Here is a 13327-nt window from a genome sequence, read left to right as displayed (position 1 = left end):
TAAGATATGGGATGTGGACCTGAGGCTGAAGAGGATCCTAACGGAAGCGGGAAAGAATGTACTGATTGTCCTTCATGTGGGAACGAATGATACAGCTAGATTCTCGCTGGAACGTATCAAGGGAGACTATGCCAGGCTGGGGAAGTCGCTTAAGGAAATCGAGGCTCAGGTGATCTTCAGTGGGATTCTGCCTGTTCCTAGAGAAGGGCAACAAAGGTGTGACAAGATTATGACGATCAACAGATGGCTCAGGCAGTGGTGCTATAAGGAAGGCTTTGGGATGTATGGCCACTGGGAGGCATTCATGGACAGAGGACTGTTCTCTCGGGATGGATTTCACGTTAGTAGAGAGGGAAATAGATTTCTAGGATGGAGGCTGGCACAACTGATGAAGAGAGCTTTAAACTAGGAATTGGAGGGAGATGGTTGGGAGATGTCCAGGTAATCTCCACGCCGGAATTTAACATTGAGAAGGAAGAAAACAAAGTAAGAAAGGATACAGCCGTGGGTATGAGAATGGACGTAAGGAGGAAGGGTAGTGTAGATACCAGTCTAACAGGTGACACTGGCGGTAGAATGTCTGTCCCTAATCGGGTAAAGAATGTGAGCGAAGCCGAACAGCAAGAATTAAGATGTTTGTACACCAGTGCGAGGAGCCTAGGTAACAAAATGGAGGAACTAGAGTTACTGGTGCAGGAAGTGAAACCGGATATTATAGGGATAACAGAAACATGGTGGAATAGTAGTCATGACTGGAGTACAGGTATTGAAGGGTATGTGCTGTTTAGGAAAGACAGAAATAAAGGCAAAGGTGGTGGAGTAGCATTGTATATCAATGATGAGGTAGACTGTAAAGAAATAAGAAGAGATGGAATAGATAAGACAGAGTCTGTCTGGGCAAAAATCACATTGGGGAAGAAAGCTACTAGAGCCTCTCCTGGGATAGTGCTTGGGGTGTGCTATAGACCGCTGGGATCCGATTTGGATATGGATAGAGACCTCTTTAACGTTTTTAATGAAGTAAATACTAATAGGAATTGTGTGATCATGGGAGACTTTAACTTCCCAGATATGGACTGGAGGACAAGTGCTAGTAATAATAATAGGGCTCAGATTTTCCTGGATGCGATAGCTGATGGATTCCTTCACCAAGCAGTTGCTGAACCAACAAGAGGGGATGCCATTTTAGATTTGTTTTTGGTAAGCAGTGAAGACCTCATAGAAGAAATGGTTGTAGGGGACAACCTTCGTTCGCGCGATCATGAGCTAATTCAGTTTAAACTAAATGGAAGGATAAACAAAAAGAGATCTGTGACTAGGGTTTTTGATTTCAAAAGGGCTAACTTTAAAAAATTAAGGAAATTAGTTAGGGATTGGACTGAAGAACTTGGGGATCTAAAGGTGGAGGAGGCCTGGAATTACTTCAAGTCAAAGTTGCAGAAACTATCAGAAGCCTACATCCCAAGAAAGGGGGGAAAATTCATAGGCAGGAGTTGTAGACCAAGCTGGATGAGCAAGCATCTCAGAGAGGTGATTAAGAAAAAGCAGAAAGCCTACAAGGATTGGAAGATGGGAGTGATCAGCAAGGAAAGCTACCTTATTGAGGTCAGAACATGTAGGGATAAAGTGAGAAAGGCCAAAAGTCATGTAGAGTTGGACCTTGCAAAGGGAATTAAAACCAACAGTAAAAGGCTCTATAGCCATATAAATAAGAAGAAAACAAAGAAGGAAGAAGTGGGACCACTAAACACTGAGGATGGAGTGGAGGTTAAGGATAATCTAGGCATGGCCCAATATCTAAACAAATACTTTGCCTCAGTCTTTAATGAGGCTAATGAGGAGCTTAGGGATAATGGTAGGATGACAAATGGGAATGAGGATATGGAGGTAGATATTACCACATCCGAAGTAGAAGCCAAACTCGAACAGCTTAATGGGACTAAATCGGGGGGCCCAGATAATCTTCATCCAAGAATATTAAAGGAACTGGCACATGAAATTGCAAGCCCAATAGCAAGGATTTTTAATGAATCTGTAAACTCAGGGGTTGTACCGTATGACTGGAGAATTGCTAACATAGTTCCTATCTTTAAGAAAGGGAAAAAAGGTGATCCGGGCAACTACAGGCCTGTTAGTTTGACATCTGTAGTATGCAAGGTTTTGGAAAAAATTTTGAAGGAGAAAGTAGTTAAGGACATTGAGGTCAACGGTAATTGGGACAAATTACAACATGGTTTTACAAAAGGTAGATTGTGCCAAACCAACCTGATCTCCTTCTTTGAGAAGGTAACAGATTTTTTTAGACAAAGGAAACGCAGTGGATCTAATTTACCTCGATTTCAGTAAGGCATTCGATATGGTTCCACATGGGAAATTATTAGCTAAATTGGAAAAGATGGGGATCAATATGAAAATTGAAAGGTGGATAAGGAACTGGTTAAAGGGGAGACTACAACGAGTCGTACTGAAAGGTGAACTGTCAGGCTGGAGAGAGGTTACTAGTGGAGTTCCTCAGGGATCGGTTTTGGGGCCAATCTTATTTAATCTTTTTATTACTGACCTTGGCACAAAAAGTGGGAATGTGCTAATAAAGTTTGCGGATGACACAAAGCTGGGAGGCATTGCCAATACAGAGAAGGACCGGGATATCATACAGGAAGATCTGGATGATCTTGTAAACTGGAGTAATAGTAATAGGATGAAATTTAATAGTGAAAAGTGCAAGGTCATGCATTTAGGGATTAATAACAAGAATTATTGTTATAAGCTGGGGACGCATCAGTTGGAAGAAACAGAGGAGGAGAAGGACCTCGGAGTATTGGTTGATCACAGGATGACTATGAGCCGCCAATGTGATATGGCCGTGAAAAAAGCTAATGCGGTCTTGGGATGCATCAGGCGAGGTATTTCCAGTAGAGATAAGGAGGTGTTAGTACTGTTATACAAGGCACTGGTGAGACCTCATCTGGAATACTGTGCAGTTCTGGTCTCCCATGTTTAAGAAGGATGAATTCAAACTGGAACAGGTGCAGAGAAGGGCTACTAGGATGATTCGAGGAATGGAAAACCTGTCTTATGAAAGGAGACTCAAAGAGCTTGGCTTGTTTAGCCTAACCAAAAGAAGGCTGAGGGGAGATATGATTGCTCTCTACAAATATATCAGAGTAATAAATACCAGGGAGGGAGAGGAATTATTTAAGCTCAGTACCAATATGGACACAAGAACAAATGGATATAAACTGGCCGTGGGGAAGTTTAGACTTGAAATTAGACGAAGGTTTCTAACCATTAGAGGAGTGAAGTTCTGGAACAGCCTTCTAAGGGGAGTAGTAGGGCAAAAGACATCTGGCTTCAAGACTAGGGGTATGTCTACACTACAAAATTAGGTCGGATTTATAGAAGCCGGTTTTATAGAAACCGGTTGTATGCAGCCGATTGTGTGTGTCCCCACATAAAATGCTCTAAGTGCATGAAGTCGGCGGACCGCGTCCACAGTACCGAGGCTAGCGTCGACTTCCGGCGCATTGCACTATGGTACCTATCCCACAGTTCCCGGAGTCTCCGGCGCCCATTGGAATTATGGGTTGATATCGCAATGCCCGAATGATGCAAAGCAGTGCCGCGGGGGGTTCTGGGTACATTGCGTCAGGCCCCTCCCTCGCCGTCACAGCAACGGCAGACAATAGATTCGAGCCTTTTTACCTGGGTTACCTGTGCAGACAACATACCACGCCAAGCATTGAGCCCGCTCAGCTCACCGTCACCATATGTCTTCCGGGTGCCGGCAAACGTGGGACTGCATTGCTAAACAGCAGCAGCAGCTTACTGCCTTTTGGCGGTAGACGGTGCAGCATGACTGGTAGCCTTCATTGGCGATCTGGGTGCTGGCAGCTGTGGGGCTGGCAGCCGTGGGGCTGCATTGCACCAGCCCCTTGCCTTTTGGTAGAAGATGGTTTATTACGACTGGTAACCGTCGTCGTCGTACTGCAGTGGCTGTCGATCATGGGCACCCGGCAGACAATGATGGTTATCAGTCGTAGTATGCTATTTTCTGCCATGCGCCCTGTTGGATCATTGCACGTTAGCAGAGTCGTAGTATGCTATTTTCTGCCAAGTACCCAGTATTGTCTGCTAAGCACCCAGAAGAGGCCGATGGCGATCTGGGTGCTGGCAGACATGGGGCTGGCAGACTTGGGGCTAGATTGCTACACAGCAGCAACCCCTTGCCTTTTGGGCAGAAGATAGTATATTATGACTGGTATCCGTCGTTGTCATACTGCAGTGGGTATCAGATGGTGCAATAGACCTGAAGGCTAACTGCCAAGCGCCCAGTATTTGCTGCCAAGCACCCAGAAAATGCCAAGGGCTATCAGTCATGCTGCACCGTCATCTTAAGATGTAAAAAATAAATTTATTCTGTATTCATTTGCTTCCCCCCTCCCTCCTGCTAAACCCAGGCTTTTGAGTTCAATCTTTGGGGGGGGCCATTCTGTGTGACAGTTGTTTGTGTTTCTCCCTGATGCAAAGCCACCTTTCTTGATTTTAATTCCCTGTACCTGTACGCCATGTCGTCACTCGCCCCTCCCTCCCTCCCTCTCTCCCTCCCTCCCTTCTTCCCCTGGTCCGTCAGATACTACTTTCACGCCTTTTTTCAGACCAGACGCCATAGCCAGCACTGGGATCATGGAGCCCGCTCAGATCACCGCGGCAATTATGAGCACTATGAACACCACGCGCATTGTCCTGGAGTATATGCAGAGCCTCCTGGACATGCCAAAGCAAAACCAGGACCAGCTGAGGAGGAGGCGATTGCAGCGCGGCGACGATAGTGATGAGGAAATTGACATGGACCTCTCACAAGGCACAGGCCCAAGCAATGTGGAAATCATGGTGTTACTGGGGCAGGTTCATGCCGTGGACCGCCGATTCTGGGCCCGGGAAACAAGCACAGACTGGTGGGACCGCATCGTGTTGCAGGTCTGGGACGATGCCCAGTGGCTGCGAAACTTTCGCATGCGTAAGGGCACTTTCATGGAACTTTGTGACTTGCTTTCCCCTGCCCTGAAGCACCAGAATACCAGGATGAGAGCAGCCCTCACAGTGGAGAAGCGAGTGGCGATAGCCCTGTGGAAGCTTGCAACGCCAGACAGCTACCGGTCAGTGGGGAATCAATTTGGAGTGGGCAAATCTACTGTGGGGGCTGCTGTGATCCAAGTTGCCAGGGCAATGAGAGACCTGGTGATATCAAGGGTAGTGACTCTGGGAAACGTGCAGACCATAATGGATGGCTTTGCTGCAATGGGATTCCCAAACTGTGGTGGGGCGATAGACGGAACCCATATCCCTATCTTGGCACCGGCGCACCAAGCCACCGACTACATAAACTGCAAGGGGTACTTTTCAATGCTGCTGCAAGCCCTGGTGGATCACAAGGGACGTTTCACCGACATCAACGTGGGCTGGCCGGGAAGGGTACATGATGCTCGCGTCTTCAGGCAGTCTCTTCTGTTTCGAAAGCTGGAGGAAGGGACTTTCTTCCCGGACCAGAAAATAACCATTGGGGATGTTGAAATGCCTATCGTTATCCTTGGGGACCCAGCCTACCCCTTAATGCCATGGCTCATGAAGCCGTACACAGGCAGCCTGGACAGTAGTCAGGACCTGTTCAACTACAGGCTGAGCAAGTGCCGAATGGTGGTGGAATGTGCATTTGGGCGTTTAAAAGCGCGCTGGCGCAGCTTACTGACTCACTCAGACCTTAGCGAAAAGAATATCCCCATTGTTATTGCTGCTTGCTGTGCGCTCCACAATATCTGTGAAAGTAAGGGGGAGACATATATGGCGGGGTGGGAGGTTGAGGCAAATCGCCTGGCCGCTGATTACGCGCAGCCAGACACCAGGGCGGTTAGAGGAGCACAGCAGGGCGCGGTGCGCATCAGAGAAGCGTTGAAAACCAGTTTTGTGACTGGCCAGGCTACGGAGTGAAACTTCTGTTTGTTTCTCCTTGGTGAACCCTCCGCCCCTCCCCCCTCCCCCGGTTAACTCTACTTCCCTGCAAACCAACCACCCCACCCTCCCCTACTACCCTCCCCCCTTCGAGCACCACTTGCAGAGGCAATAAAGTCATTGTTACTTCACATTCATGCATTCTTTATTAATTCAGCACACAACTAGGGGGATAATTGCAAAGGTAGGCCTGGATGGGTGGGGGAGGAGGGAAGGAAAAAGACACAGTGCACTTTAAAACTTTAAAACTTATTGCACTGGAAATCATCTAGGCTGGAGTGATTGGGTGGCCGGAGGCCCCCCCACCGTGTTCTTGGGCGTCTGGGTGAGGAGGCAATGGGACTTGGGGAGGAGGGCTGTTGGTTACAGAGGGGCTGTAGCGGCGGTCTCTGCTCCTGCTGCCTTTCCTGCAGCTCAACCATACGCAGGAGCATATCACTTTGATGCTCCAGCAGCCGGAGCATCGACTCTTGCTTTCTGAGTACAAGTTGACGCCACCTCTCCTCTTCAGCCCGCGTTTCAGCACGCAACTTCTCCTCTTGAGCACGCAACTTCTCCTCTTCAGCCCGCGATTCAGCACGCCACCTCTCCTCTCGCTCATATTGGGCTTTTTTAAAATCAGTCATTGACTGCCTCCACGCATTCTGCTGTGCTCTGTCAGCGTGGGAGGCAGTCAGTAGTTCAGTAAACATTTCGTCACGCGTCCTTCGCTTCCTTCTTCGAATATTCACTAGCTTCTGCGAAGGAGTAAGATTTGCAGCTGGTGGAGAAGGGAGAGGTGGTTAAAAAAGATACATTTTAGAGAACAATGGGTACACTCTTTCACGTTAGATTTTGCTGTTCACAACATCACACAGCACATGTGCTTTCGTTACAAGGTCGCATTTTTCCTCTTATATTGAGAGTCTCCTGGTTTGGTGTGAGAGATCACTCACGCAGTGCCAGGACACAGATTTCAGCTTGCAGGCAGCCATGGTAAGACATACAGTCTTTGGGCTTTTTTAACCTTCTTAACATGTGGGGATGGTTTCAAACAGTACTGCCCTCATTTCCCATACCAAGCACCCGTTTGGTTGGCCATTTAAAATGGGTTTGCAATGTAAAAGGAGGGGCTGCGATTTCAGGTTTAACATGCAGCACAAACCCAACTAACTCCCCTCCCCCACACACCCAATTCTCTGGGATGGTCACTTCACCCCTCCCCCCCACCGCGTGGATAACAGCGGGGAATATTTCTGTTCAGCAGAGCAGGAAGGGGCACCTCTGAATGTCCCCTTAATAAAATCGCCCCATTTCAACCAGGTGACCGTGAATGATATCACTCTCCTGAGGATAACAAAGAGCGATAAGGAATGGATGTTGTCTGCATGCCAGCAAACACCGGGACCATACGCTGCCATGCTTTGTTATGCAATGATTCCAGACTACGTGCTACTGGCCTGGCGTGGTAAAGTGTCCTACCATGGCGGACGGGATAAGGCAGCCCTCCCCAGAAACCTTTTGCAAAGGCTTTGGGAGTACATGAAGGAGAGCTTTCTGGAGATGTCCCTGGAGGATTTCCGCTCCATCCCCATACACGTTAACAGACTTTTCCAGTAGCTGTACTGGCCGCGATTGCCAGGGCAAATTAATCATTAATCATTAAACATGCTTGTTTTTAAACCATGTGTAATATTTACAAAGGTACACTCACCAGAGGTCCCCTGTGTGCCCTCAGGGTCTTGGGTGAGTTCGGGGGTTACTGGTTCCAGGTCCAGGGTGACAAACATATCCTGGCTGTTGGGGAAACTGGTTTCTCCGCTTCCTTGCTGCTGTGAGCTATCTATGTTCTCTCCATCCTCATCTTCCTCGTCCGCCGAACCCGCTTCCCTGTTTCCAGCGAGGGACTGATAGCACACGCTTGGGCTAGTGGTGGCTGCACCCCCTAGAATGGCATGCAGCTCCTCGTAGTAGCGGCATGTTTGCGGCTCAGCCCCGGACCTTCCGTTTGCGTCTCTGGCTTTGTGGTAGGCTTGCCTTAGCTCCTTAATTTTCACGCGGCACTGCTGTGTGTCCCTGTTATGGCCTCTGTCCTTCATGGCCTTGGAGATCTTTTCTAATGTTTTGCCGTTTCTTTTACTGCTTCGGAGTTCGGCGAGCACTGCTTCATCTCCCCAGATGGCGATCAGATCCCGTACCTCCCGTTCGCTCCAGGCTGGAGCTCTTCTGCGATCCTGGGACTGGGACTGGGACTCCATCATGGTTACCTGTGCTGATGAGCTCTGCATCGTCACCTGTGCTCTCCACGCTGAGCAAACAGGAAATGAAATTCAAACGTTCGCGGGGCTTTTCCTGTCTACCTGGCCAGTGCATCTGAGATGAGAGTGCTGTCCAGAGCGGTCACAATGAAGCACTGTGGGATAGCTCCCGGATGCCAATAATGTCGAATTCCGTCCACACTAACCCAATTCCGACCCCCTAAGGCCGATTTTATCGCTAATCCCCTTGTCGAGGTGGTGTTAAGAAACCGGTTTAAAGGGCCCTTTAAGTCGAAAGAAAGGGCTTCGTAGTGTAAACATGTCCAGGCTTAAGTCGATTTAACGCGGCTAAAGTCGACCTAAACTCGTAGTGTAGACCAGGCCTAAGGTTGATAAGTTTATGGAGGGGATGGTATGATGGGATAGCCTAATTTTGGCAATTAATTGATCTTTGATTATTAGCGGTAAATATGCCCAATGGCCTGTGATGGGACACTAGATAGGGTGGGATCTGAGTTACTACAGAGAATTCTTTCCTGGGTGTCTGGCTGGTGAGTCTTGCCCACATGCTCAGGGTTTAGCTGATCGCCATATTTGGGGTCGGGAAGGAATTTTCCTCCAGGGCAGATTGGCAGAGGCCCTGGGGGTTTTTCGCCTTCCTCTGCAGCGTGGGGCACAGGTCACTTGCTGGAAGATTCTCTGCACTTGAAGTCTTTAAACCATGATTTGAGGACTTCAATGGCTCAGACACAGGTCTGATACAGGAGTGAGTGGGTGAGATTCTGTGGCCTGCGTTCTGCAGGAGGTCAGACTAGATGATCATAATGGTCCCTTCTGACCTTAAAGTCTATGATTCTATGATTCTACTGAAAGCCCACTAGGGGAAAGTGAGGCCGAGACGTAATTGTGAAGCTGCACCAGGCTGCCATGGGGTGCTCCAGGGGCAAGGGGACCCCTGTTACAGGGCAGTGTAAGCATATGAATATACATTTGTGGCCAAGAGAACGAAGCAACACAACAGGAAGGGGGAAGGTTACCTACACTTTGAGCCTGGGCCTCAAGCTTCTCTTCCCAGAAAACAGGATCCTGGAAGTACTTGAGTCTGTCCTCAGCTGCAGGAGGTGCATGTGTGTATATGACATGCCTCTCTACCCAAGCAGGAAGTACACGGAGTTACCCAGCATTCCTTGCACAACAAACCCAGGCTCTACATAGGTCAGACTGTAAAAGGAGAGGTGGGGGGCTGAAAATTGAGATGCCCCCCCATTGCGATTCTCATTGGACAGGGGGCTCCAACCTGGAATGGGTGTTTTGGGCACAAGCCTTCTGCCCTTCTTCTGATTCCCACCAGACGTACAAACACGATGGGCCTGACACTCCATCCACCCTATAGAACACAACTTCACCAACCAGCAACAGAAAAAGCCACCCCATATAGTCCTTCCCGGGCTGGGCAATGACTGCCCCAAGCCCCTGACCCACGTGCCCCCAGAATGGCCCCTCACCTTGGTCCTGAGGTAGGCGGAGCCGCGCTCACAGCGGATCCCTCCTGTACAGTACATCAATACGCGCTTGTTTTTAAAAAGCTCGAGATTGTCGTCTACATAGCTGGGGAAGTAGCTGAACTTCCTGATGTCTGGAGCCAGGCAGCCCTGGAAATGACCCTGTAACAAGAAGAGACGGCTGTGTGATCGACAGCGCTGGAGAAAGGGGAGAGAACCCTTTGGGCCTGACCCTCCAGGTCACTGCAGCTACTTTGGCTCCTCTAAGGGTATTTAGGCACCTAACTTCCACTGATTTCAATGGGAATTAGTTAAGCGCCTAAATACCTTTGTGCCTCACAGCATCTGGAATCTGGTCCTATAGCCAAGACATCCTACCCTGTCACCCCAGGGTGAAGGGACCCACCGAGGCTCCTCCCTGCAGCTGGAGGATGGGGACTTGGTCAGGATGTCTCTCTGCTGCACTATGGCCAAGGCAGGGTGGGCTCTGGCTGGCTCAGCTCGATTTCAATGGCTTTTCTCTGTTGTTAAAGCTTTGGCGTCTCCCGTCTGTTTCACGTCAGACTACATATGCTGCTCCATGCTGCAGGACAGTGTGCGGCCCTGAGAAGCCAGGCAGGTCCTTTGCTGCTTGGGGCGACGTACCATTCGTGAACTGGCACCAGGAGAGAGCTGCAAGGTAGCATGGCAATCCCTTCCCCTCAGTCACATCACCCACACGTGCGGACAGGGTGAAATGATCCCCCCAGCCACCACCACCACCTCGCAGGGAGCAAATGCACAGCACTTACTATTTTACTTTCATAAAAGTTCCTGCAGTCCAGTAAAATGGTGTCGCTTTGTGCTTGAGGAGCCTGAGATAAATATTTTTCTACTTCTTTATGAAATTCCTCAGGGGATAAATGGATTCCTAGAAATAAAACACCATATGGAAAGAAGCTCTGAAAAGCTGAGCTGATTTAAATGCTGACCAGCTGAGCAATTCCGCTTGGCCTCCCCTCTAACCCAGCAGTGACCCATGTGTATGACAAGCTTCTCTGGGAAGTGAGCGCTACTGAAATGTCAGCTGGTCTCAGCCCAAACATACTGGGCACATTTATCTGTGACATCACTCCACAGGCTCAGTGAATGAACAAATGCATCACAGCAGGAGTCAAGGGCACAAAGGATGCCAAGCTGTCATCTGTCTTAGAGTGGGCTGGGTGGAACAGCAGTGCTGATCCTCTGCTGCCTTGCCCGGTCATTTACACCCCTCGTGTGCAAAACACTGGCCTGCTGACTGGTGGCCTTTTACACTCACTCCACCGGGGCTAAATGGTGACACAAGGTGCAGGGCTGGGGAGGATCAGGCCCTGAATGGTCTGGGCCAGCAGGGTCTGAACAAAGGTCGCACAAAGGTATCCCCACCTGCCGCCTCTACACTAATGAGCCTGTCCTAGAGGAGGTATCAAGAAGTGGCTCACGCAGAGCCAAGCTGCTCTGTTATGTCAATGTAAGCCCAGATGAACTCCACTGCTCTCCACAGCATCTCCGAGCAACAGCACCCCTGGGGGTCATTTGTCTTTGTAGAGGGCCCCGTCACATCTAAGGGAACAGGCTGGCTCGCCTGCCCGATGGCGTCAAAGACTGGATAACAATGCCATGTTTACAGAAAGCTACCTTGGGGGGCAGCACACGTGCTCATGAAAGGTGTTGCATTGTCAGCCTTGCAGAATGAAGCAGATCAGGCTGGCTCGGCAATCAGTGGCTTGGCTTAATGAGCAGCTCTGTAGCTTCATTTGTAATGTAGATGTTTATGGTCATTCAAGTCTACAGACTACTGGGACCATTGTCCGCAGGCAGCGCCTTATGCTTTTTGGACATGTCGCAAGGATGCCACGAACACCATTCTCCGGGTGGCTTGTAACATCCGGAGTAAAATTCCACCAACCGAGGGGTGGAGGCGGCTCAGAGGCAGACCCCCATTGGCAGCTGGTATCAAGCAGAGTGCCCCAAGGGTCAGCCCTGGGGCCGATTTTCTTCATTAATGATCTGGAGGATGGCGTGGACTGCACTCTCAGCAACTTTGCAGATGACACTAAACTGGGAGGAGTGGCAGATACGCTGGAGGGTAGGGATAGGATACAGAGGGACCTAGACAAATTAGAGGATTGGGCCAAAAGAAACCTGATGAGGTTCAACAAGGACAAGTGCAGAGTCCTGCACTTAGGACGGAAGAATCCCATGCACTGCTACAGACTAGGGACCGAGTGGATAGGCAGCAGTTCTGCAGAGAAGGACCTAGGGGTTACAATGGACGAGAAACTGGATACGAGTCAACAGTGTGCCCTTGTTGCCAAGAAGGCTAACGGCATTTTGGGCTGTATAAGTAGGGGCATTGCCAGCAGATCGAGGGACGTGATCATTCCCCTCTATTTGACTTTGGTGAGGCCTCATCTGAAGTAGTGTGTCCAGTTTTGGGCCCCACACTACAAGAAGGATGTGGAAAAATTGGAAAGAGTCCAGCGGAGGGCAACAAAAATGATTAGGGGTCTGGAGCACATGACTTATGAGGAGAGACTGAGGGAACTGGTCTGCAGAAGAATGAAGGGGGATTTGATAGCTGCTTTCAACTACCTGAAGGGGGGTTCCAAAGAGGATCTAGACTGTTCTCAGTGGTAGCAGATGACAGAACAAGGAGTAATGGTCTGAAGTTGCAGTGTGGGAGGTTTAGGTTGGATATTAGGAAAACTTTTTCACTAGGAGGGTGGTGAAGCACTGGAATGGGTTACCTAGGGAGGTGATGGAATCTCCTTCCTTAGGCTTGACAAAGCCCTGGCTGGGATGATTTAGTTGGGGATTGGTCCTGCTCTGAGCAGGGGGTTGGACTAGATGACCTCCTGATATTCTATGATTCTATGTGTGATTCCTGCACACCCACTTCAGGCCCTGCTGAGACACACCAATTAAGTACCAAATAGCTGCTGCACAGGATGGAACTCCTGTGCAGCGAATGGGGGAAGCCTGCCCTGAAAGAAAAAGGATGGTTCTGTGCCTAAGGTACTGGACTGGCTAAGGCACTACCTGACTTTGCCACACACTTCCTGTGTGAGCTACTGTTTTACTGCTGGAGAACAGGAAACACAGAGGTTAAGTTTATTCCATGCTCCTGCTACCTCAAGCTGATTAAGAGCAGGGCCACGGTTTACACTACACTGGGATCTTCTAGCACAGACTCCTGCACCTGGGCAGAGCCCCAGTGAAACGAATGCAACTCAGTGGGACATTCAGACCCTGATCTGCAGAATCCCAGTGAAATAAACAAGCGACACCAGACATATAGGGCTGTATTAGCAAGTCATGGTGCAGGATCGGGACCTAAATGTTCTTTTGCGTCCCATTTCTTTCACTGTCCCTCGCCGCAGGTACAGAGTGTGACAGTCTGTAGCCCTATGTCCACCTCATTTTCAAGACCATGATAAATTATGTACAAACTATGCCTTGTAAGGTATCATCTGAAAACTCAGCAAAGAGTTCTGTGGCACCTTATAGACTAACAGACGTATTGGAGCATGAGCTTTCGTGGGTGAATACCCACTTCTT

General features: G+C 49.3%; 1 protein-coding gene across 2 annotated transcripts in view; it reads right to left on the bottom strand.

The window, feature by feature from the left end:
- Positions 1-13327, bottom strand: part of TSTD2 (thiosulfate sulfurtransferase like domain containing 2) — a 36254-nt gene that overhangs the window by 8158 nt on the left and 14769 nt on the right. For both annotated transcript variants that reach the window (XM_024203112.2, XM_024203121.2), the window contains 2 exons: positions 10537-10655; positions 9749-9907 (listed from right to left, as the gene is read on the bottom strand). In XM_024203112.2, the coding sequence (XP_024058880.1) occupies positions 9749-9907; positions 10537-10655 (278 nt within the window). The remainder of the gene's footprint in view (positions 1-9748; positions 9908-10536; positions 10656-13327) is intronic.

Source organism: Terrapene carolina, unplaced genomic scaffold (genome assembly GCF_002925995.2).
Source record: "Terrapene carolina triunguis isolate 2854851 unplaced genomic scaffold, T_m_triunguis-2.0 Scaffold94, whole genome shotgun sequence".
NCBI lineage: Eukaryota > Metazoa > Chordata > Testudines > Emydidae > Terrapene > Terrapene triunguis.
This window is presented reverse-complemented; position numbering and strand designations above follow the sequence as displayed.